Source organism: Neodiprion pinetum, chromosome 3, assembly GCF_021155775.2.
Source record: "Neodiprion pinetum isolate iyNeoPine1 chromosome 3, iyNeoPine1.2, whole genome shotgun sequence".
In the NCBI taxonomy this organism is placed as follows: domain Eukaryota; kingdom Metazoa; phylum Arthropoda; class Insecta; order Hymenoptera; family Diprionidae; genus Neodiprion; species Neodiprion pinetum.
This window is the reverse complement of record NC_060234.1, coordinates 35,100,124-35,127,172: the sequence shown is the minus strand read 5'-3', so window position 1 is coordinate 35,127,172 and position 27,049 is coordinate 35,100,124. Positions and strand designations below refer to the sequence as shown.

General features: G+C 39.8%; 1 protein-coding gene across 1 annotated transcript; it reads left to right on the top strand.

The window, feature by feature from the left end:
- Positions 1-566: 566 nt before the first annotated feature.
- Positions 567-22,593, top strand: LOC124213750 (Leucine-rich repeat-containing G protein-coupled receptor 4). The gene is made up of 22 exons (XM_046615343.2): positions 567-1,400; positions 4,239-4,385; positions 4,940-5,026; positions 5,333-5,441; positions 6,901-6,972; positions 7,099-7,170; positions 11,409-11,480; positions 11,723-11,794; positions 11,889-11,960; positions 13,140-13,280; positions 13,492-13,563; positions 13,688-13,759; positions 14,020-14,091; positions 14,411-14,527; positions 15,048-15,149; positions 15,236-15,366; positions 15,546-15,805; positions 16,706-16,934; positions 18,286-18,398; positions 19,321-19,518; positions 20,676-20,815; positions 21,343-22,593. The coding sequence occupies exons 1-22, from the start codon at positions 1,352-1,354 to the stop codon at positions 21,434-21,436; spliced, it is 2,493 nt and encodes an 830-aa protein (XP_046471299.1). The 5' UTR covers positions 567-1,351; the 3' UTR covers positions 21,437-22,593.
- Positions 22,594-27,049: the final 4,456 nt, after the last annotated feature.

Here is a 27,049-nt window from a genome sequence, read left to right as displayed (position 1 = left end):
ATAACACAATCACCGTGCAGCCATTTATTCATTTGTTCTTGGCAATATGCTTTTCACGCAATCTAAACTGGAAGCACCTTGCTTGAACGATCCAAATAATACTTTATCAGGTACGCAAAGGTGCTGTAAAAATCATGTCATAAAAAGACGTCACCTAAATATACGGCGTACAGCTTCGGCCGCAAACAGAGAGAGCGAAAGGAGGTTTTTCTCCACACTTGAACGTTTTTTTGGACTATCCAATCGCAATTTACAGAAAATTGCGTGTCGGTGTGTAAATACCTGGTGAACTATTCACCAGCTGTAGTTAATCATAAATAATAGCCTCCTCTTCACTGGATGCAACGGATGAACGATGAGATTTACCTGCATAGAGAAGTTGCAAGATATTATCTGAGGTGGAATTGGCCAGATGCGTAAACGTGATGAAAAATCTACTCCATCGTCTGCCGCTACCGATTACTAGAAGAGCCGAAGATCTAGCACAAAAATGGGGGTGTCTAATCCCCCTATAAAACATAGGTTCATAGATGCAATCCATGGGCATATATTACAGTCGCAAACGTTGCAGATCAGTTCGTCAAAGACGTTTCATCTGGATTCAACACCGATTAAACGGCGTGAAAACGACGCTTGCGCCGGAATGTGGATGGACGCTTTGCGTCGCGACGCTACGACACACGATCATTTCATGCTCGAGGTTCTCGGGAAGGGCGCGCTTTGTCAGAAGGCTCAACAAGCGGACTCCGTAAACACGTTGGCCAACAGTACAACTGTTTTATTGTTCGAAATTAGCGGCCCCATAATCAACATTCTTTTCCAAACATATGACAAAACATCCGTGATTCGTAATCTGTGAATCGTTATCTCTGATCCCAAAAAATCAAATACCAATTTTCAGTTGTGTATCGGTATAAGGATGATAAACCTAAACCGACTCGTACAATTTTTGTTCTGCAATAGAATCACATTCTATTCTTCCAATTACTGACAATAATATTCAGCGATAACAAAGGTGAAGCGAAAATATCGGAATGAAAGTTAGACTCTGGTATTAAAGATGAATAAATTAACATCGAGTGCGTTTAGTGCATCGTAACTCGTCGAGAGTGCGAAATTAAAATGAATTCTTATTTCGCATCGTATTCAGAAACATTTTGTGCTACGTTCAAGATCGGATTTTCCAAAATGTGTTAAACAGGTTGTTCCATACAGGTTGTTCCATACAATCCGGCGAGTTTCGCGAAGTTTAAACAGATTTTATTCAATCAAACAGTGATGATATCGAAAGTGTCGTGAGCACGTTGTTTTCAACAACCACCTCGAAGTCAACGAGAAGTTAAATCGAAAGATGTCAGCGATGGGCGTTCTGGCGATACTTCTGGACCTGCTGATAACAGGTAAGCTGATAAGACGAAGTAAATGACGTAGAAATACATATAATAAAGATAATACGGGCCCGAGTAATACTCAAATGAATCGAGACGGAAGCAATTAAGAAGGATTGGGAATAGCGGTCAATGTCTGACTAGTCCACGACTTGTACTATTCGCGTCTGTGACGGGATACAGTGAACTGTAATTTCTTTTGGTCTGAAAAAGTTTATTCAACTAGTCTTCAGAGCCATATGTGAATAACCACTTCTGGGAAGATGTCAAATTTAAGTTATAGCGACTTCTCATTGTCCGAAAAACCAGTGAGTATTATAAGCAAATAATCGATAATAGCAGAAATTATTCGCGCGTTGTGTGCTGTGCAGATAATTGCCATATCGATCCTACGCTTGTTCTTCGACTCTGACTAACTTCGGTTTCCCATTTTTGAAGCGTATTGAGTTTGGAAAATAACTGTCTCATGTAAGTAACTTCCGCATTATCCCGTCATTCGCAAATTGTGTTGCGAATAGCTAATTCAGCGTGCCATGATTACCTAGAATTGGACCTTTGCTTGAAACTTGCAGCCCAAAGATACCCGATGCATCGTCTTAAAGTAGGTCAAATATTTTTCCACGCTTCAAAGGAAATTGAGGAAAAAATTGAAATTGTGTCAGAGTGATCGACTGTGCTGTATGAGGGTGAAATTGGATCCAATTTTTTTCCCTCCGAGTTTCACCTTCTGAAAGGGAGAACGTCTCTGTGCGAGATCATCCCTTTTCACCCGCGAGTCGACGGTGATATTGTGTAAACTCAACCACCGAGATGGATCAATTTTTTACATTTGTTATTTTTATTTGAAAATCCACTTGCCCACCGATGGTAGCATTGCCAATAATACTTCTCACGCCCGACAACAGTGCCTTTGAAGAAACGAAGAAAGCGAGAAACGTACTGGACACACGATTTGTAACGTGGAGAAATGTCGCGAGCGACAGGTCAGTTGCACCTGGAAGATAAGGAAAGTAAATAAGTGCCTGAACAGGTCTTCGATCATCATTTTCCACGCGAATGGCTATTTTTCAAAAGTCCTCGATATAAGTTCTACTAAGATACTGCGTTAAAGATATGATTACGCTGAAATTCTGACAATGAGTTCACTTTCCCCGGAACTGAAAACATTATCGAACACCAGTGACTCCATATTTTTATAAAACCACGTTATTTGGTTCATAATTGGCAACGTATAATGCTTTTTGTGGAGAAAAAGCAATCAGAAACGCAGGCTGCGCTATTCCGAGGGGAATATAATCTCACCAAGTGCAACACTCGCGTTACCGCTTCCATTATTACGGACGTTTGCTCTGCGTATCGGATCGACATTTCATTGTCAGAGGCAAACTTACCCCTAAAAACGGACGTATATATTCATTGGATGGAAAAACTCATACCATTTGATATTTACCATTCACCATATTCATGTCGTGTTCATCGTTTATCAAACATTTCGTGTAATTCTCAATATTCGGAGAAATTTATGACAAAAATAGTTTCGATAAGGTCGATTTTAAAAATAGCGAAACTCTTCATATCTTTGGTTCGCTTATTTGAAAATTTATCAGTTACTCATATTTTGTTCCTCAAAAAAATTCAGTTTCCTTCTTTTTGAAATGGAATGAATTAACCTGTCCAGAAAGATAAAATTCGCTTCGTCTGCGGCTTCGTGTATTCCGAAAAATATATACCGAGGTGCAAGTTTTCATCCTCAAGAAGAGATCAATCCCCTATTAAAAGATATTGCAAAATGAGATTTGCAACGGAATTCAAGATTATCGCTATAAACGTGATTCGTTTTTGCCCGAGTAAGAGCACACTAAAATTTGTCTACCAGATAGCTGAATTCCCTGATGGAAATTGCTTGTTCACGACGAAATCAACCCGTCGTATTCGGCTTCTTGCTATTATGAAATAAACATTGCCTTTATGACCCGACATTGTTGGCGATTTTCGTTTATACCGCCTTTAGGAAAGAAAATCGTGTGCGTGAAGGTGAGCGCAATGTTCTCGAAAACTTCGTCCCCTTCGTAATTCCCCGCACTGTTGTGGGAAATTGTTAACTTCCATTCAACAGGTTGCTTCTATACCGCTTTCTCTACAAGGGCGAAGAAAACTAATTTCAATTTTCAACCCCGTACGCCGGGTTGCCTGCCTGTGTCACTGTTTCGTGATCCGGGAAAATTGCAAACCGTAACGAATCAAAGTTGGTCATAGGAATTCAAATTTGTAGCCGCAAAACATGGCTAAAAGTTTATGGAACAGTGAGCCAATTCCGAAGGTTATAACCCTGCGTGGAAAAATAATCTGGTCGCTGTATAAAACCCGTGGATTTCACGTTGTTCTTTGTTAACTTCTCGCTTCTTTGTATCTAGAGAAAAAAAAAGAAGTTACTATGATCGGCCCAAGAATGGAAGGTTAACTTTTTGTCTCAGAATCGATTTCTGTGCTATTTAATTACAGAGTTGAGAATCGAAGTCTTACCGCGGAAAAATTCGATCTGAATATATTGATTTGCCTGATATAATCATTCCAAGAATTTCTCGCTTTTCTAGCTTTTCATAGTGGAAATAATAAATCACTTATTTGTCATCTTGAATAATGTGAATTGAAATTTAAGTTGGCAAACTATAAAAACTATTATCGACACATTCACCTGAACTGATTATTCTCACTTAATTCAGTTCCAAGGCGATGTGTGTAGTCGAACGTCCCCGCAGAAGACAAAAGCTATTTTGGTATAACCGCGGTGCTTTTGGAGGTTTAATATCCGCCCCCGCCCCAGTCATTGTTCCGTCCTTTCTTTTTCAGGCTGCCTAAGCACCTCGTTAATCGCAGGCTCGAGAATCTGCGACGAGGGTCACTTCAAGTGCAATGGAAGCGCGATGTGCGTCCCTCAACGGCAAAATTGCGATGCTAAGTTCGACTGTCCAGATGGATCGGACGAGTGGAACTGCGGTGAGTTCGACAATCTGTAACCCCGTTTGTTTTTGCACCAAAATCGCAGTTTTTGCCCGTCACATTCCGCAGGAACAACGGGACCGCGTATATCAGGTTTATAATCGACTTCTTTGATACCGGTGACCCAATCTCCGAATCTAATCCCAATCTGTTACCGAGCACGCTTAAATCCTTCCAGGAATCCTTTCGCCAAACCATCTGTAGTAAAAAATCTACCCGGAGGTAATAAATCTGCGCCAACAATAACACTTCCTTTCTACCCGGCGCAGAAAGCCAGTTGTAGGTACATCGATTGGATCCTTTCCATTTCTCACAAATACGTTTAGACAAGGGTCGAAATTTGGTGAAGAATCGGAAAAGCGTGGAAGCTATAAAACATGAAATTTATGCCATGAGCCAGATACGACACTCTCCCCCTTTTTCGCCCTTTTTGAGTCCACGTTTAAACAAAGATGGCGATCAAACATAGAAATTGCAGTTTGAAGCTGCCTGGGAGATGTTTTTGGAATACGTATTTCAAGTTCGATTCAAATTTTCCTTCACTTTTTCAGTTGATTTGCCAGGGGCAAGATTTTGGGATCATCTGTTTCGGAAACGGCCAGCCGCAGAACGCGACGAAAAAGGCCGCGCTGATTGCGGTGAGTTTGTCGCGATTCGATACTGAGGAAAAAAATTATTAGCAATTGCCGTGGCGAGTGTTGTAGACTAATTGTGAAGTTGTCAAAGGCGCGGCTAGACGCCGCCAGCAATTCCAAAATAATTTGTTAATCAACTCCAACGGTGTATAATTAAAGCCGTTATACGCCAACAATTCAGGATCTAAATTTTTTCCCTCAACACTGTGATCGCGACGACGTGTAATTAAAAGTGATTACGGCATAATTGTCACCTCGAACCCCGTTAAACCCATCAAATTATCATTTCATTATTTTTCTGCCGCACAGCCTGGAGGAGATTCAAATCAATCTGCGTCTGCAAAGGCAACGATATTCTCTGTCAGTATAAAAACCTCTCCAGAGTCCCCAAGCTTCCTTCTCGTAACGTGATGCTGCTGTGAGTATAATAATAATCCATGGTAAGAAACTCCGGGAATGTTTGATTTTAATTTTCCTTTTCTTTTTTTTCACCTTCTTCGCCGTGAAACACGTCTAAGATGAACGAATGCATTGCAAGTCGGTCACGATCCGTTTTTTAAACAATTTCTTATTTAGAAATTCGATTAAAATTTCATTAAACAAATAGGTACAGCTCACTCAACACCAATGATAATTTACCGTCATTACGCAACGTACGTCACGGTTCGTTTCCGACTTTTGAATCAGCAATGCGCGGCACGAATCCAGCGAGTCAAATGCTTAGATCTAGATGTACAGCAGAGTGTCGAGTGTACGATTCAAATGTAAATCTCTGAGAGCTGTACTTAATTGGTTCCATTGATTCTAATTGGCTCTGGACCTTCAGATCTTGCGAATACCGTGGGAAGGCTTTGTACGGCAATGTGGAATAGCCAAGATCGCACCTAACGTTTGGCGGTGATATTTTTTATCTCGACTCGCCACCCTCGACCAAAGGTGAAAGACTTTTCCGTCACATCTGTGTACCGACTTGCATAACAAGTCGCAATTCCAGGCGGGTTCGGCTTCAGTCCCTAGAATCTTATATGTTACTTTACTGAGCGGAAAAAAATGTCTGGTTTTTGACATATCTAAGAAACTAAGGTTTTTTCATCTTTTAGAATCAAGTTTGAGGGGTCCGTCGCATTTTTTTCTGTATTGTAATAAAGTTTACGCAACCGACCCTTTTTTGTGCTCAACTTTTCGTCACCTAACAAAAATATTTCACAAAGTTCGAACCGATTTTCAGTCAAGTCGATTACACCCGCGATGGCCAATGTAGTACGATAGACAGGGAACTCGTAATTAAAACTTACGTTTATGCAGCTGACAGAGCGTTGTTTGATTGATAAAAATTTACCGACCGATTTCCATGTAAACCGTCAGAGTAATTATACTTTTCATGGAAAGGTGTAAAATTGAATTGAGAATTTATTTACCATGAAATTGTGAGTAGGTAAGCACTCAGCCGTCATCCCTTAATCCTGCTCGCGATCCTCTTCATTTGTTATTATATTTTTACAGTTATAATGTAATTAGGTGGTAAAATTTCTTCCCTTGCGAGATAAAATTTTCCGTTTTCGAATTCCGACGAGCCACAAACGAAATGCTCCTGCCTGTTGGGCTGTACGTTACTCATAACAAGGAAGTATACATGTGGTACTTGTGATTAGATACAGCTGGTACTATCTACAGAGAACTTGAACCAACGTCAGAACTTTATATGAAAATACACAAGGGTCTGCTCGTAAAAAGTATTTGTCACACTCTGGATTAATCAATAGTTGATTTTACGATGGTTGTTTGTTTTCGTGGTTATTGTACTTAACGCGCATGAAACGAAGCGTAAACAGGACAGAGCGACAAAGGATGAATTCGTTCGATGAAAAATGTTCCAGAGACCTTTCGGGGAATTTATTTACAACGCTGAACGAATTTAATCTCGGACGACTTCCAGAGGTGACTACGTTGTAAGTAGAACACCGATTTTATCGGAATTTAATTGAGCTCAATTAAACACATATTTCCGCAAAATGTATATGGGTCAACCGAGGGAAAGCGAAAGTACGCGGCGTTTAATTGATTTTTTATTTCAGGGTGCTCAGGCACTGCGCCATCAAACGGATTGCTAAAACTACCTTTGACTATCTCACTTCCGCCAGCACGCTGTGAGTAACGATTGTGATTACCTACGCATAGTTGTCTCTGTAGTGGCATTAAGTCACGGTGAAGCGAAATGGGACGGGAATAATTTTCGTTCAGGGAAGAAATTCAAGTTTGAAAATTGCCAGTGAGTTGCTTTGAGAAAATTAGTTAGCAGACCTTGCCGCACACGAATACCTACTACAAAATGTTCAAGGATTTTGATAAAGCCGCCACATGTTGGTCAGCTATAAAAGTTCGTGACAACATAAATCATTTGTCCTGCACGCCATTTTGCCCCACCTCGCGACACTACTCTAGGGGTCGATCGTCTGATAGTATGGAAAGAGAAGGTAGATACTAAAGTAAACTGGAAGTGCTAAGTACTTTTACACTTTGGCGTACAGCGTCAAGTGCTATCAACTTCCGAGGGTATACGGACTATGTAATTAACGAAATTATAGAAAAGAAGAAGAAAGACCAAGGTTCAACGAAAAACTTACATCACTGTTTATTAGCGCAAGTATAGGGATGCAATTATCGTTGACCATAAAGTGATTGAAAATTGAGAGTGTATCTGATCACGAAATAGCGGAAAAGTTACAGTCACGAATTACTTCGAATACTATCACACTGTCTATCAACGATATTTCGTTGCCATTGACCTCATCGAAGATCTCAGTGGAAAATGGAAACCGGCGAAGGTATTTGTTCGGCGTTTCCACATTAGTCGTGATTGACTGAAATCATACAGCAAAAATCCTGCTGTGTGATTGCCTATGGCGTGTAGTAATAGTGACACAGCTCACAAATCTCGAAAAAACGGTTCAGATGGAGAACGTTGTTTACATTCAATTTACTAGAGTCCAAAGTAACCGGCAGTTGACTGTGACAGAATTGTTCAAGATAACATACGTGCTGCTTCCGTAAACAGCGATAATTTGCAGAGTAATTAAAGCTAGTTTGCGTCATGCGTCGAAGCCATTTGATGTGGTGGAGAAACTGAGAATCGACGACAACGTCGTTTTTCTCTTTAGGATAAGATATTCTTCAACTACAGATATCCGTAAAGATGTTCCGATACTTCACATCGCAGTTAATCTTTTTTCGATTGCGGTATCTACGTATGAAATTATCGATGATATTGGAATGAGCCTTATAGAGGCGATCCCGTGCTTGCAACCACGCATGTCTTTGTCGTCATTGAAAAATGTTTCCTTAAAAAATTCACGGCTAGATTCCCACATAATTCGCATCCCGCCATCAACCGTGACTTTTTCCACAATGTATGAAAGTTTGCGCTTGGAATTCGACAACTTTTCATAAGTACCGACTTGCCTGCTCTGTACCGTCGAATAGTCAAACTTGCTCGCCGTTTTACATCCATCCCCGGCAAAGTCACCGAAAACAAGCATCACGCTAGCGAGCACATTACTTCCTTCAACTTTCTGAATATCTTGACGTAGGCCACGCTATTCGGCGATTTCAATGGTCGACGCATTTGCTTCCAATTCTTTCCGGGTGAAATACCAAGAGACTGACCACTTTTTGATAGGTCCTGACCACAACTGGTACAAGCCCCCAATTTTTTCCGATTAAATCTTCCGAATAGCACCTCCTCCAGGAAGTACCTGAGAAATCTTGAATCTCTTGGAGTGCCTACGTGAGCTGAAGAGTAATCAAGACCCTGAGATACTGCCTCGTGTAACCGGCCAAATCATCAACAAGCTTACAGGTTTGCTTAAATATTATACAGTCCTCTGTGCCGATACGGTTTTTAATTATTTCTCTTACTTCACCGGAAAATTAAAACCGCTACACAATGGACAACACGTTTACAGACTTCGGAACTCGTACATTTGATGATTACAAGATTTGCCAAGAATGTGGAAAATGGTTGTAGCAACGGACAGAGCATTGTTCATTGCTGACATGTGTATGTGTACACATAACATACTTGGCCGAAGTAAAAAAGTCTGAGGAGCATACAAACATGCAGTTCGGATAGCTCGATCTCTCAGTAAAAAAGAGGATTTCAAACTTAGGAAGCACAGTCAGAATCAGGTCACAAATTTCCTTACCATCCCGACTATAAACTTTTACTCGTGATTTATCCGGATTGTTAGACTCTGCCCTGATGTTAAACTCCCACGACATGTAAAAATATGAAAATGCATTTATTTAAGCCTCGTTGGCAAAGGTCAAGAGAAGACTTGAATCAGATTAAGCTCTGGGACACGATACCAGAAATACATGACGTCAGTTTCCAATACTCGCGTCGCAGTTGCTGAAGGAGCCGCTGTCAATATCATTTCCGGGTTTTCGTAATTAACTGTGATAAAGTCGAGCCCTGACTCAGATATTTAGTTATTCGGAGCATCTAAACTTGGCATTACTAACGGTTGACATTAGTAAGCTTATCACTGAGCTACATATTAATAGTCACCACTGCACACTCCCTGTCACTCTGATCCGAACACCAATCTACGTAAAACGACTTTAGTATTTCCGTGGTACTTCTCATCCGGATAATTAATTTCCAACTTCTTAGCGAGGATATGATGGTTACGTTTTTCGAAACCAATAATTAAGTTTTTGATGTATAATTGTTTAAACTAGCTGTTAAACTGATCTTCCCGGAAACTAAATCAATTTTTTTGTTACTTCATTTCAGTATTAGTCTGAAGCTTCATTATTTTGTTACAGTTCATCCATGTTTACTTCAACAATTGATCAACAACTTTATTGCAACAACTTTTGCAAAGTAGCTTACCACATACTAAACTGCAGATTTTATAAATGTTTTTATGCAGATTCATAAATGTATCCATTATTTGGAAATTAAAACATTCTGAATTTTATATCAGTGAAAAAAAGCGGTTATAGCGTTCTCGAATTTTTTCGGTTAAAATACTCGAACAAGTTCGAAGCAATTCTCGATTTTCTTCTGAGAATACACGTCACGGTTCCAACAACCCTATGAAATTTCATACTTCATCCCAGCATCTCAAAGGTTTTCACTGATTCTTTTCAATGATATAGGTACGTATATCCGTAAGAAAAAGAACTGCGCTTTTACATCGTATCTCAATGATGTAGGAAACGACTTAGTCCTGCAGTTTGCTCGTAAAATTCTCATATTATATGACACCTTGTATAAGAATATTGTGCGAAGGTTTGATCTCTCAAACTAATATCGTTGAAACATCCCTCCGGAATCGGAATTTACCTTAAATCAGCTATGTAATTGTAAAATTATCCGATGCTGATGCGATGATATTCGTAGAATGACGAACGAACTGTCTCAAACGTGCCAGTGACGCACCATTTATTCGGAAAGGACACCGAGACAAGTTAATCTGAATAGTTACGTCCGTTCAAGACGACATTGGTGAAAAGTTAATACCTCGAGTAAAGACAATGTCTGTTCTAGTAGATATTCCACAATGGTTAATAGTGTTGCACAGTGAAACGGGTCCACGGCTAATTACTGCAAATTCTGGAGCTACCTTGTGCTAGGTGATAAGGCGGTGGACATAGATCATTCCATGAATTACCTCCTGGACAGTGAAACATCTTGGAATATAAGGAGTTGTAAGTCATTAGTCAAATTTTAATCCCACAACTGATGACCGTGTCGTGGTATACTAATTGGACTCGCAATGTGGCTCGTTAATCCAACAATTTTGTAAGAGGTAATGAATTGTGGTGCGATGTTGTGTTTGTTGTTAGTGGCAGTTCGCAAGAAAAACCGAACTAATTGTGTTATCGGTTGGATAATATAAATTTTGACACGCTTGTAGTTGAAGAGAATTCAAACGGGCTGCATGAAAATTAAATTGGTTTGTAAGATAATGAAAATTAAGGTTTTTTCGACTTGTTTTTTATTGCTATCAAACGCTTTATCCTTCGTGGATTGGCTCCATGACAGTTCAATTATAACTCTCAAATCAGAAAATCGTATTAGAATCGGGGTGATGGAGATTAATGAAACGTCAGATCCCTCGAGAACGGAACTGCAGACGCAACACTCCGACAAATCATGTATCGCATGGTGTCAATTGATGCGAAAAAAAATTTTGTAATACGCCCAACTCGGGTGGATCGTGGTAGAGTTTAAAATAACACCATGTTACCTGCGATGATTATTCCTCTCCAGCCTCTGTAACACAAGGCGAAAAATTAACGGAGAGAAAAAATAAAGTTTATTCGGAAATTTACATCGTATAATACACCCGGATTTTGCGTTATACAATTTTTCCAGATACTTGGACCACAACGAAATCGATGAACTCGAGGAAGAACTCTTTCCACCAAAAAACGATCTGGAAATATTGTAAGTAATTTTTGCACTATATCTTTCAACGCGCTGTTCGCATTAAAATTCTACAAGAGATGAAAAAATTTCTGATGACTATAATAACGATTCAGAATACAGTTGAGTAAAAAGGACGGACTTGAATTCTTCCGCATTAAGAATTGAATATTTGCATCGATAATAAACTGTTGGACGATAAACTGAAACGGTTATTGCAACTGCTTGTAATTACTTTCAAACCATAACGACCATTATCGCAGGGTCCTGAGTAGCAACAGACTGACCTCATTGGGAGAAAAGGTTTTCACGAACCTCGGAAAACTTCGCGAATTGTGAGTTATTAGCTGGTAAAAGTCCATCTTTTTCTCTCGCTATTAAATAAAGCTGTTTCAAAGCTAATTCTGCATTCGTTATATTCACTTTCAGGGACTTGCGGTTAAATTTTTTGACGGAAGTTAGGGATGATACCCTCAAACCCTTGGTCAACCTTCAAATCCTGTAAGTTGACAATTAACGAAAATTTGAAACATCGGTTTGCATTTTCGGAATAAATGTGCAGCTTAACATCAGAATGAAATAAATCATATATTCATTTCATTCGATTCGTTGCACGATTTTATTTGTTTTATATTTAATTTTCATTCTTTTCATAAGGATGAAGTAAGATTCACATTCTACCACTCAAGCCACCACAAAAATCCCTTACTCGACAAATAGCTGCGAGAATTTATCTTTACAGTGGGTAGAAACCGATCATTCAGATAATCTCATCTCTTTTGAAAGACAGGAAAAGCTTTACTTATGAGGAACCGATAAGAGAGGACACATTTTTTTGTCACGATAGAAAGAAAACGACACCTGATAAATTAATCAAATTCACGCGATTCGCCATACAGCAGCCTCGATGATTCAGTAACATGGAAAAACGTAATTTTTAGTTCAAAACTATACCGAAAGTATGCCTTTTCGTGCATGTGAATAATCTTATTTCATATTGATAGAGTCAATAAAATATACCTTAATATCGTGTCGAGTAATTGTGTCTTTCAGAGACCGTGGCAATGTAGGTGATAACAAATTTGCGTGTATGCGGCGACAGGCAAATTTTACGCAATGCACTGAGCAAATTGCAACCTTGTATCCAATTCTATTACTGCTCGTTATTTCAGTTGCAGCGTAAATCATCGTACAATTCTTGAACAGATTTTACTTTATTGAAAGGAATTATTACTCCAATTTTCTTACTTCAATTGTAGAGCACTTATATCAGTCATCTTTATACATTCTCAAGTAATTTTAAATTTCTTACATAACGAAGAGAAAAAATCCACACTCTCTCCCGTTCCGATAGATTGTCATCCGTCAAAATGACAGTGTCGAAAAGTTGCCCAACTCTTTTTAAGCAAATATTACTGAACAAAAACTTTCTCATTTTATAATAATCAGAGAATCGATAGGGGTAAAAGTTTTTCACATCGTAAAACTTCAAAAGTTTCCCTCGTCGATAATCAATTTCGCCCATTTTTTGTTTTCAATTATTATTACGTAGCGAAATATCCATCTGTTGAGTCAATAAACCAACGGAAGTTTGTAGAAAGAAATTTAACCAGACACTGACCCGTTATTCCCAAGTCTATGGAGGAATGCCGGGGTAAAATTTTACGAATAACTTTACAGATATTTGAATGGAAACCGATTAACCAACATAACTCGAACCTTCCCCTACCTAAAGAATATTGAGACGTTATCTCTGGCCGACAACCAACTCCGGGATCTCCCGATAGACGCCTTCGGCAATCTGCCCAATTTACTTTACCTGTGAGTAGTACGGAATTGGCATACGCCAGATCATAATTCATTTGTATCGCTAATTCCCACATTCTTTTCTCCCACTGATATTATGAATACAAATTAAATAGCAATAACGAAACTTAGAAAAAGGACTTGTCCCACATTGTCGGCGAGCATCAAATTCCTTCGTCTGAAATGCAGTTTCATGTATGAGGAGTCATAACATGTATAATTTTAGGTTTTTATCTGGAAATCGATTGGTCAAACTTCGGGCAGGCAGTTTCAACAATCTGGATCAATTGCTCGCTCTGTGAGTGAAAATACCAGTTAATCAACTTCAGAATATACAATATTGATGAACAATAATTATTACTTGCACCATTTTGTCTTGACAATATTGACATCAAATGGAAATAAGTTTTTTCATTATTCAGAAATTTGAACGAGAATGCCATCGAGGAAATTGAGATTGAAGCGTTTTCTCCCCTCGGCAACCTGACTTCACTGTAAGTTCTTATAAGATGATAGATCAATACTTTTCTTCTTCCCGGTAGGAAGCAAATTTCTTTTCATATTCAATTCAACTTATCTAGATAGAAGTAAACCTCAGAAGTTTGGTTGAAATATCGGAGAAATAAGAATCTTTCTCCATCTCTAATACGATGTCAACTATATTATTTATATCATGCGGATTAATTATTACTCCCGCAATCCTTCGTCACACAAACAAAGAAGCGAAGCCTAATCTGTCTAATCTTTTATTTAGGTACCTTAAAGGAAACAAACTTCGAAAGCCAAGGGAAACGGTGCTGAAGTGGCTTGGGAGGCTGGAATATGTGTCAGTATTTTTAAAGCTGCCCTAGATCACGAAAAAGATTGGTTCCAAACGTAAAAGGCGAGGAATGTCGAACACATTTTGTCACTCGCCATCCCATCTAGTACAATATCATCTTTGGCTGATATTGAGCCGAAAGACGACTTAAAGAGACGCCTACAAAACAACTTCGGGTCTGATATCAGCGAAAGATGATTTTGCGACGTCGTGATGTGAAATTGACGGGAACGGATCAAAGCATGTTCGAATTGTCTAAAAATACTTCTCTCCGACGTTTTCGCTTCGTTTTGAAATTCTAATCTTCCGCAAATCCGAACCTCAGGTACTTCGACGAGTTTGCAATGTGTCGAGCCGCCCAATGGGTCCGAGTCTGTGAGCCAAAAGGAGATGGAATTTCGTCTCTCCAGCATCTACTGGACAATCCGATTTTACGAGCTAGGTATGTAAACGTGACGTGAAAACTGATCTTTTTCAGGACAAAAGCGAGGTGATACCAACAGGCCGAATTGCCCGATTTTTCATCAGCTTCTCTCTTTGATATTTTTTAATTATGACGATCCCCCTGACAATAAAGGCAAACATTCATTATTTGCGCCTATATTACATTATACACAAGCATGCGAACGCAATCTACAATCCTCCTCTCTGTTCTCTGTCGTAAGTTCGAGTGTTTTATACTCTTGCCTAATTTAATATTCTTTTTCCTGCTCAAGACGAATTCATGCATAATACGACACTCAATATAAGACAATTGTTTTGTTGAAATTCTAAAAATCAGCGTAAAAATCCCCAGTGGTACTTCTTGCGATATATCATCCGTGTATTATACGAATCTACCCCTTCCGGGCAGAATTTCGCGAGCTTCTAGAGGACTTTTCCTTCTTTAATACTGACACAATCCATCGAGTTACGTCACGATGATATAAATGTCTCACGAATACTGATCGCTCTTCTTTAAGCGTCTGGATGATGGCGATCTGCGCTTGCAGTGGAAATATCCTGGTACTTTTAGGCCGTCTCCTGGCGAGGGAAAGCAACGCGGTCCATAGCTTGTACATCAGGTAATTTGACTATGCATAGTAAGTGGCGAAATATCAGGACGATGAGCTCCGAATCCCTACGTTAACAAACTTCATCGTTCACTTAGAAATTTGGCCCTATCCGATCTGTTAATGGGACTCTACTTAATCCTGATCGCGGCAGCCGACATAATGTACAGAGGTTGTTACATCGATCACGAAGAGGCCTGGAGGCACAGTTTCAGATGCAACCTTTGCGGTGAGTTGGTAATGAGGATAAGCGATCAGCAAGACGAGTGAAAAGAACTCGATTCCGGGAAGTTTTCCACTGGAGGAGTCCACGTATATCTGCATCTATATGTAGACATATCATCGATTTGTCTGCAAATGCCTTGTATGTTTTTCGCACAGTACTGAGTACCACTTTGCCCGTGTTAGGATTTCTCAGCACCCTCAGCTGCGAAAGTTCCGCTTTAATCTTGTCTCTGGTGACGTGGGACCGGTTCGTGTCGGTGACACAGCCACTGGCCAGAAGACAGCCGTCGCCAAGACGAGCGACACTTCATTTGATCATCCTATGGTTGGCCTCGGGTATCGTGGCCGCGCTTCCATTGACAGGGGCTCCATATTTTGGGGATGAATTTTACGGAAGCAACGGCGTCTGTCTCAGTCTCCACATCCACGATCCCTTCGCCAAGGTAAGTGACGATCATAGACGTTCGTTACAACTATTGCCGAAGATTGATATCCCTGTCTTGCATTTATATTGACTTTCTTCCTCTTTTCCTCCAATTTGAGTGATTGTTTTACTGACGTGAGAAGAGTTTCGCGGTCGGCTTTGCTCGCTGAGTCGGGCTTGTCGATCGTTGAAACTTGACCCGCAGACTGTTTTCAATCGGTGTTTATCTTGTCTGTAATTGCAACCGAGGTATAGACTAAACTTTGATTTACTCAAAGTTGATAGCTCGATTTCCAAGAATGAAAGGGAAGAGGGTGATATTGGTCCTTCCAAAGAGAAACTATCGTCGGACATTTTTCATTCGATACGATCGATGAACGTATGTGTACCTATACATATACGTAGGAGTCTGCACTGTTATCACGCATTTTAGAAGAAAAAAAACTTCTTCGGTAAATTACTTTCTTCTTCTGAAATGCGTAGCTAGCCCAAACCGCAATACAGGGACAAATAGGGGCACGTCTTCTCGAAATCCTGGAAATCTAGGTAAAATAATGTATTCCCGATTTTACGTACATCGAACTTTTCTTATTCGCGAATCAATCACCTAACACAAATGTAAACAACGAATAAATTGTTTTCTCGGTGAAAGAAGGAACGCCAGCTAGCTACGTGAACTTTATGAGCCTCGAAAAATAAGGTACTTGACGGAAAAAATTATGGAAGCATTTCAAAGACGCGTTGATTGGGATTTCTTTTCTCGCGACAAATTAACGTCAATGGAAAAATTCTCTGAGGGGAACACCGACATTACGGGCGTTTCCCAATTTTTGGAAGTTTGGAGGCATATCGGAGAGAATCTGATTCATACCAATCCGTGATCCCACGGATTGCTCATGATTAAATCGTACACATGCAGGGCTGGGAGTACAGCGCGGTGATGTTCATCTTGGTGAACACGGTCGCTCTGGTCTTCATTATTTACGCCTACGTTCGGATGCTGAGGGAGATAAAAATCAGCAGCGTCGCACTTCGCTCGACCCAGGAGAGTCAGGAGCGTGCGGTTGCCCAGCGTTTCGGGGTGATAGTGGCGACCGATTGCTTCTGTTGGGTGCCCATTATCGCCGTGAAATTGGTCGCTCTGACTGGTGAGTCCCTTTATCTGTCTTTCTCTCAATTTAAATCGCCACCTGCCGTGGCTTCTGCAGACAAAGAGATCGCTTTCGTCACGCTGTACAGAAGCGTGACGATACTTTTTATCAATCTCAATTGGAGGGTGAAAAAGATTCGTTTCGCAGCTATCGGTCCGCGATTGAAATATGACCCGCGCATCTTTATATCGTGGCGAAATGAACGAACGATGTCAAGTCACGTGAGACATGATCACAGGCATTCAATCAGCGGGAAAAGTATCCCCATTACCGACGTCGACGATCGTACAATACACGATGGAATCTAAGCTTTTGCGAGGAAAATCTTGCAGGCCAAATCGCCTCGAGGTATGCTGGAATCTTTCCCGTCGAACACACGCTCCATTCTCAATTTACAAGTCTCTGCCGATTTACCACCGTACTGAAAAATATTGAGAGAAAAGATCAATGCGCGCTCGCACGCCACAATTTGCATTCCAAGGATCTGTTCAAGATGAATTCAGCCCGCGAATGTCTCCGAGTGCTCTTGCCATGCAACGGAAATGAGACATCGACCAAGAGCACTGTAAATCATTCTAATCTTAATCGCGGTTATTAGGTTAAAATTCAATGTTAAGAGGCTCTTGGTGAATTTTCTTGATATTTTATACATTCTCACGTTTAACGGCGAGAATGTAAGCGTAAGAGGTTGATACTGAGGAGCCGTAAAAGCGAAAGTAGCTACCGCAAGTAATCAGTTCAACCACCACTTGGACTTCAAATACTACGTCTGTAATTATGCAACCCTTATCTTTAACGACAGTCCCCACTTGGAAAGCGGATCGTCTCAAGTTGGATATTCGCTTGAAACCCGCCATCGCTGGATGAATTGTAGAAGGATTAAATTTAATGCGAATTTGAGGATCCGGTTCTCAGAAAAGATTGTTAGTAAGAATTTTAAAGCTCGAATGACTTTCCTTCCCAGCGCCACGTGCTTCTGTTTATGGTTGGTACATCGGAAACTCTTTAATATCTTAGCGAAGATGAAAACTCATCTATCCACTATCTCTGTTCCAGAGATTAAAATTTCCATCAATTAACCGTCGGTTCATGCGCGCAATGGGGGGTATACGATTAATTTTACAAACTAAATGAAAATCACAAACTTCGAAAGGTTTCAGTTTCTCTAACAAATCTTTTTCCACGATATTTAAGACGAAAGTCTTTTTTCTCGAATGAACAAAGCTTATCGACGTACCGATACCTTAACTTCTCCTCCTTAAAGAAATTTATAATATTTGAAAAAACAACGTGAAAAAATGCTTCTTTCTTTCTCACATTCTTAAATACAATTTACAACTTGCGATAGGACTGCACGTGGACGAGGGCTTCTACGCTTGGTTGGCAGTGCTTGTTTTGCCCATCAATTCAGCCCTGAACCCGGTCCTCTACACCCTCACAACCAGCATGTTCAAGCAACAGGTACATCTTTTCATACATAACGCTTATCGGAGACATGATTCCGGACCAGCTGTAAAGTTCCATAAATATCCAGTCACGTCCCGGTAAAAATGACAAGAAAACTTCTCTGTCAAATCGAATTTTCAGAGACCGTGGAAATAACGCACGTGTTCTTCGAATCTTTCAACTTTTCGGTGGTCACGTATCTGCAGCTATAGCAGCAAGCTTAAACAGAACCTTCACTTTTCGAAACTCAAATGCGCAACCTAATGTAAATCGAAAATCGTAATCTCGCTGATGCAGTATCTCGAAAAACTTCCCCTGAGACCTGGGGGTCTAGGTATTTAAAATCACCTTCAGCTGTCCTGCCCATTCTGGATGCGGCCTACATTGTAAAGCTAACCCCTAACAAGCTCTAATCTTGATATGATTCAAGGATGCGAGGGACGTGGTCGGGTCAATAGATTACTGAACCACGAACGTATTGAAACAAACGTTTAAAATCTGTTACTAAAGCTAATCCGGTTAACTGAATAACGAAAAATAATTCCTAATAGTGTGTTCTCTTTCATGGTGTTAACTCACAACGTGTTTGTAGTTGAGATTCAGTGTCTTGAAATTGATTTTCTTCATCACAGGGACTTTGGAAATTAGATTTAATTCAGGATTATATAAGGGTCAGTCGGACTTTTACAGATACCCTTCTTTTCCCATGTTCGCATGTGGATTTGATAAATTTTCGACCGACCATAATACGACCCATATATCCGAACGCAGAGATGAGAAAGGCCCAACAATAAATGTGGCTGGTTTCGGGTGGCTGATCTATAACTGTGCCAAGCAAAGTCATGTATAGCTGATGATGCTGTACGGCTGGGAAATAGGATTAAGCGTAGCTTTATTGTCGCCGAAAATAGATCGGCTTACGACGAAAGGTTTGCAGGTGTCTGGAGTACTCGCGACGGTGAGGGCCCGCGTTTACCGGGAAAGTCATCGTCGTCGGCGTCGCTCCACCTTCCGGAACGGACACAGCGAAAGCGCCCTGTCCTACAGCCTGGGCGTTCTTCCCCATCGACACAGATCCTCGTCTGCCCGGGCCTTGTACTCGGGAGACAACAAACGGCGGTTGGTGCGGAACAGGGTGAGCATTGAAGACCGATATCGATAATTATTGACTCAATTATACGGAGCGGATCCGCTCTGAGGACAACCGAAACTGCAGCAGGCGCATTGACTCGAAATTTTGCGTGTGAACGCATCTTCGATTTTTGTTTTTGGAACGAGCTTCCGGCGATGATTTCAGAAGACATCGAATTCCAAAATTAATATAATAGACGTGTGATCAGCTGCTCTGACTGTTGAAGCATCGCATGAATATGGGTGGTATTAGGACTTGGACCGACGGTTAGAGACTGCCTTATCCAATTTGGTTGATTCGATCCAGTGGACCATTAACTCGAGACAGAAATTACTGAGCTAATGGAATATGCGGTGGTTTCTCGTAATGGGAAATAATGTTGGACCTAACGTGCCCAATTTTCGATTGAGGATTAGGTGTTACCGAAATATGGATATCAAAGTGATAGAGATGAAAGATAGATTACCGGTTGGTCTGATACAGCGGCTGTCAGCATGGGGGGGCTAATCAAATCGCGGATCGATGACAAATACGCGGAACCGCGGGAAAACAATTTCCACACCTGTTACCAAACCACATCGATATAGATATACATATAAGCCTTGTCCCGGCTCCTCGGGAAAATTATCAGGCCACACTGTTTCCTCCCAAAGCGAAATCACATGGGTCAATGCTCGGTGTCTTTCGTAACCGAAATCAGCGACAGAGAGAAGCCAGAAAACCTGAGCTATAATTCAGAGTTGCCAAGGTTACGTCACGCCCAGAACTAGTTAACGACTCTTGATTTTATTTCCCATATTTATCCTCCTGCTTATACCCTCGATGTGATGTATTGATCCTCCGTATCGCCACGCTTACCGCGGTCCTATCGATCACCTCGCTATGGACACGCAAGCGGTGTTTCTCAAAGGAATTTTCTAAGAAGGGGGAGGGAGAAGAAAACTCTCGATATAGTAGACTGTGCAACATCTGTGCACCCATTTTTGATAATTACGTCTGCTCCACAAATTCAACACCCATTTAACGTAATCTGAATAATTTATATCGTTTAAACAGGCCAGGGTATAATAAATGAACGGCGACCAGAATGAGGTCGCTTTCGCATGCGACGACACAATCGTATACACATGACTATTAGGTAATCAATTAAATGATTACAGTACAACGGAAGCAGCTGCAGCAAGCTTGGAAGTATACGATCCATTTCTTCACTGAGCCTGTCATCGACGAGAGCATCTGACAGACCCAGAAATTCCCAATCACGCCGACTCGAGGAAAGCACACCATTTATCGCTTCCAGGTCAGTCGATGTCAACAACCCTTACCCAACGAAAAATCAGAACGAAAGTTGGAAGTGAAATTGGAAAGCAACCCCTGGCAAGGGTTGGAACGTATGATTGAAAAATAATTTCCCACACCCGCGTCTGATTTGAAAAATATGTCCTACGATCAAAGAGTTGACTTATAAATTTTATACCATACTAGTTGCTACTATTCTCGATTGAAGTTCGAAGTTCTCAGCATTGTGTACCGAATTTTTTTTTTTTGCATCATCTGTTTTTCTCCTATATTTCGAACAAGTTAGACAAGGATTTGACCTTCCTAAAAAAAAAGAGACACATCTTTCATTCTATACCATTCATGATACGAAAATGTTTGTCACTAAGCGAGTGTCAAGCTGCAAAAATATGATGGTAGCGTGATTTGTAGCGTCGTCCATATCTCGCGCTACCCTTAGTTAAGATTCCTCGTCCTATAACGGCTTGGAAAAGCGCGATATGATGTAGTCCTTACGACGCGTGAGAACTTTGGCTTGCTTATCAACAGGCTGGAGAGTGATCGATCAGTTCAAGTGGTAGTCACTTCGCCAGTGAGCAATCCAACGCCCAGCGAGTTACGCGACGACGTGGGTGACGTCTGAGACCACTCCCAAGTATTCCAATTGTAAATATGATTTTATACTTTACCTACAAATATAGTTCTGATATCGAAACCTCGAGTTATGAAAAGATCGTTTCTTTATTTACTACAACATCGATCATAATTCTGCTGAGGACGGGAAGTATCATTTAGTGTTTGTGATTAATTGATTTCACGCGTAAGTTTGGTGGTACGATCTTTCGCATTGAATAAATTAAACAATTACTTGTAACAATTTTGACGGATCTAATCTTTTCAATCTTTGTGTAGAGTGACGAATAGAATACATATTTTATAATTAGTATCGATGTCTAGTTGTTGATGATTCTTTGGAAGAAAAAAATCTAGCAAAATTGCTGTCTCTGTTACTACATGTAAAACAATGACCAGAAAATAGTAAATTTTAAGAAGAGACGTTATTTTTTAATAATTGATTAGAAGTGATAGGAACAAGAATAAACGAAAAATGGTGGAAAAGCATACTTAAGCTTATATTCTATAAATATGTATAATGTGTCGAGCCGCGGATGGTTAGCATTCGACAGAGAAATCATGGCGTTGCTGTGCGATAAGATTAAAGCTATTATATATTTACAGAGATACAGATTTTATTAATGATCGATGGAGGAAAGATTGAATTAATAACAGTCATAATATGTGCTTTTAAAAAAAAATAATCTAAACGAGAACTCGTTTCTATTATATGTACACGAGGAATTTTTATAACTGTTCGCGAAATTTTTATCAAATCAGATTGCTGTGTTGTATGAAATCGGTGTGTAACGGATCTGCAAATAAGTGGATAAATGTCAGGTGTTATTATACGAGCTCAACTTAACTAGCTGCTGAACAGAGCTTGAAATTTGAATAGAATCATGTTACTTTCGTTAAGAACTAGGCATCCGCAACCTCATTTACTCGGAAGAAAATCAGCCGCAAACATCTTGGAGGCAGCTTTGGTTGAGCTCAAATATTCTATTCCTAAACGAATATTTATACGGTTCTTTCGATGTGATATTGATATTCAAATCGTTTGCTTTAATCTGTCTGTCAATATTTATACAATATTTTGCCCTCACTAGCGTAAACGTATGTCACAATTTATATACCTAGTGAATAATAAAATCAAAACTACAATTTACGTATATCGCTCAACGATTTACCGCATCAATGATATACAACATTAATTTGTAAGTATTTTAAATTATTAAAATGATCTCAAATCTTCGTACGAGTGCCTCTTTCAATTTTATAATATTTAATTAAAATCCACATCAGTCCTTCAAATCACCCAATTTTATCTTGCTGATATTTCTTCGAGGCAAAACATGCCCCGAAATTACAGGTAACGGTGCTTAAAGCTCCCAGCAGCCTGTGAATCAAGATGATTGATTACACGACGAATTGTACCAGCATCACCGGATCGCCCCCCCGTGCTTGAAAATACTAAATCTGCGGTAATCCGACGGCACTACGGAAATTACACTTTCATTTTTTGTATACTGTGTATTATCGTACCAGTCGATGACCTCCTGGTTGCACGCGATGTGCTGTGCCTGTGAGTGGATCATTTCCAAATGACATTCTGTTTACCGCGAAACAATACGTATACCACCATTAATTTCCAAAATTTACCATTTATCGGAGAAGCTCCTCAGTCCAAACTGACTCGGCTGTGAATGCTGAATGATGCCGATCAGCCTGCAGAAAACACTGTGAAAAAAGGAAAGTCAAACCATCGAAGTTGTTCGTGGTCGTCGTGTGTCGGAAGGGTCGCACCATCCCGAAACCAACCAATTGATTTCATGAGCACGATGCGAAAGGTAAAGGCATTCGGAGAAAAACGCGCGTCTCTTTTTGGACAAGAGTAGAGATCGTTTTGCATTCGTGTTCACAAATCTTCGAAGGCTTAAGATAAATTCGATATTCTTTATCAAAGGTTGGAGAGCGTTAAGATATTTCAAATGACGCGGCGCAAGAATCCTTAGAATTTTGACGAATCTCAAAACTGCATACACGTTAAACTTCAATTTTGTTGCATGATTTAACAAGATTGCATCAAGTTTTAACGTAAGCGACGAATATTTTTAGTAAAATTTATCAAGTGTCAAGAAAATTGAAAATATTTCACAACGTAACAGGAGACATCTAAAGTGCTGCGTGACTTTCAGCGCTCAGATAAAGTTCCGAATGATTCCATGCCGAATTCCAAATATCCGACGAGATGAGGCTCGAAGAATTTTCTCGAGTACAGAGAAGCTATATCCGAAGGTTGAAACAGGTCAATCCCTAGCTTTTAGCAGTATGTGTGAGCACGCGGTGCTGTTCTTTAGGATAATCCTCAGCATCAATAAATTTCGCCAGCGACCAAACGCCTGATTCTTGGCAAATGTTCACACGAGGTTTTTTCTGAATACGACTTATGTATGCTTCATCAACATCCACATCAAATAAGAAAAGCTACTACAGCAACAGCTAAGTATAATTTACGTTTGTATCCAAGAGTTTTTACTAATATCTACATTATTTGTCCCCCGAAGGAGAGAAATTCCAAACGAATTTCTTCCGTTTTGATTTATGCAGTGCCTTGTACTTTTAGCGGGGAATAATGGGTTCTATAAAAGCAAACTTATTTTTCACAAACGATCAAATTGTCAATTCTGTTGTGCGCGGTACATTCGGTATCATAATTCTAGTCCACTGACTCCAACAAGTAAGACGATAACGAACGTAGACAACCAAGAATACGCGGTAAAGCAGCTTGATAATCGCCTTAATTCCATTGTTACAGTTTTGACCAAGATGTGTGTAAGCTCAGGTTTTTACAACCACGCACTATTTTTTCGAGTATGAGGTTACGTCAAGATTATTTATAAGCCTGCAAGCTCTAACCCAGGGTAAGTTGTTCCCCCCTCTAATGGAAAAACGGGCGTAATATTGGATGAAAATTTTTTCGTACCTCACAAGACAAAATGAAAGGCCGTTATTGCATCGATTTTCCGAAATTACAAAATCTCGCCATTTGTTCAGGTATATTCTGTTAGATGAATGGACCACATTTGTCTTTCAACTTTTCGCTACAGACGCAGTTCATTGCAATTACAGTCTCGTCTAAAGACGTACAGCTAGGATTGCCAGGATCCAAACACATCCGAAGTAGAAAAGTTTTATGTAGTCTAACAGGGAAACTTATTTATTCCGGTACTATTTTCCGCCCGAGTTAAACTTTAGTCGCTGGAAATTCTGATCCTTGCATGAGCTTGCAATTCAATTACAAATTTCTCATTTCTCGTTCCTCGTACATACCCTCAGATTTTCATGACGCAACATCGTACGACTCTAATAACTGCGGCACAATGAAAAACTCTGCGGGTTCGTCTTTCCTGACCATTAATAATCGACGGGGATGAAGAATTAAACAAATTCGTCTTCCGGTAATCCGAGCCTAAGGCGATAATATTTTTCTAAGATTAATCGATACGTGTCTGCGATGCAAGGTCCTCAAAGTTTGGGGACCATCTTAAACTATGTATATTGCATCGCAAACTTTGAAAGACAGGAGTAATATATTTTCATTTCTCTATTTTTTTTTTTTTTTTTCATAAAAAAAATCCTGAATGTTCCACGAAAGGTCAATTAGCCACAGTGCCTGAGCCGTTATTTTACTGCAGCCAAGACATCGTGTACATCAATGAATACAATTGGAGCATCATTCGCGTACCAGGTGTAAGTTTCATTTTCTCTGTTGATATTTTTGACGAAACAAAAATAGCATTATATATCGCGATCGCAAAAACAGCAAATAAAAATTACGACTTCGATATAAAGCGAGCCTCGAGGGATTACTGCAGAGAGCTAAAACTTAGGAAGTCGCAAAAAAGTATCGAAAGCAATCATAGACAAGGTGAATCTATAGTAATAATGTACCCCTATATAAGCCACGTAATTTACTGCCAAAACTTTTCGAATTATAGATCATTCGCACTTTCTCCAAATTGTTCCTTGATTTATGTTCATACTCTGTTTGTCTTCGCATTTTTATCACCAGTACTTATCTGTATTTTGAACGTTATCGTAAAATACGCACGACTGCTGATCAATTCAACATGACCAACGAAGATGAAAGCTTTAACTAAATATTCCTGTAGAGGGTCATAGCATAATTTTAACAAGTTAAGGAGTGACAGTACTTGATCTAAGATAATTTGAAATCATGTCAAATTACTCATCAGCACTTGTTCGGAGATTCCAAATTATCCTGATAGGTTTTATGTAACGAAAGCAAAAATTTGTACGATATTTAGGTAAGAAAATGTTCAATTATCATTCGATTACTTTTCAATCATTCTATTATCTTGTTCAAATTGTTAATCGACTAAGATACATAAAAATTCAAATTTTTTCCACAATTTTCCTCCACACGACAGGGGATGAAACTGATTGAAACTAGAATAAAACTTGTAACATATCGTATGGTGCTCCACGCGCACAGTAATTTCGCATCGAATATGAAAACTAAAGCGTGAAAAATTAAATTGTAATTTGATAAAAAAAAGTCGCGATAATGGATATCTCATGAAAGGTCCATAAGCGTGACGAAGCGGGAAAGTAAATGAAACATGAATTGCAAAATCTAGGCTTTCATGCGAAACCGAGACACATTGAACGCAATTCGTTTGAGCTGAAATTGGACTATTTTCAATCAACTCCTGGACGAAACAAAGGTCTTGAGATTTACTTTACGCATAACTGTGATACAGCTTCACATAATACCGCATCACAAGGGACACAGTAATTTCCATAGATTTCGGAATCACTCAATTTTTCGACGAATTTTTGAGTATTGAAACGACGAATCCGTCGCTTAAAGATCAGAAAAGCAATTCGATTCAAGAAGGGTTTGAAAACGGCATGCTAGTTCAGTTATCCTAACTGATCTCTCCACGGTACTTTCGGTAATTTCAGACGGCTAATTGAACCTCTGAGATACTAATCCATAACCAATCCAACAAGACGACCCTGCGAAATCAGTTTCGTATATTTCGTTTGCAGTTACAGTATAACCATGAACGTGCCGCCAGCCCCGTATCCAATATCTAATTTCCGAAACAAACATAACCGACTGCATTCGTATTCGTATATTTCTCAGAAAAAAGGTTCAAAAAATGTCAGCTGCTTACTGAAAATTAGTCAAAACAAATGATTAAACAGAATTCACGTCATTGTTACACATATCAATTATAGAAATTTCAGTTCGTTTCCAAACTCGTGATTCCGTTTACGACACTTAACCATCGATAGAGTGCAATTTACGAATCTTTATCAACGATTCACTGACCGAATAGAACAATGGCTATTCTATAACTCAATGAACGATGCAAAGAGATGTTTTTAGTTTGCGGCTGCAACTTTCCATCTGCATCACTAGCGCTGGTCCTCTTTTAATTTCATCATAAATCTGTATCATTGCACAGCGGCTAATAAGTGCACTGCTGTAACATATGTACTTCGATAAAATCCGTCGATTGGCGATATGTAAATTTTTCCGCATCCATGATGGGAGGTGCAAATTAAAACTGGAATCGCCACCGCCAAATCCATCGTTTTTTAAAGT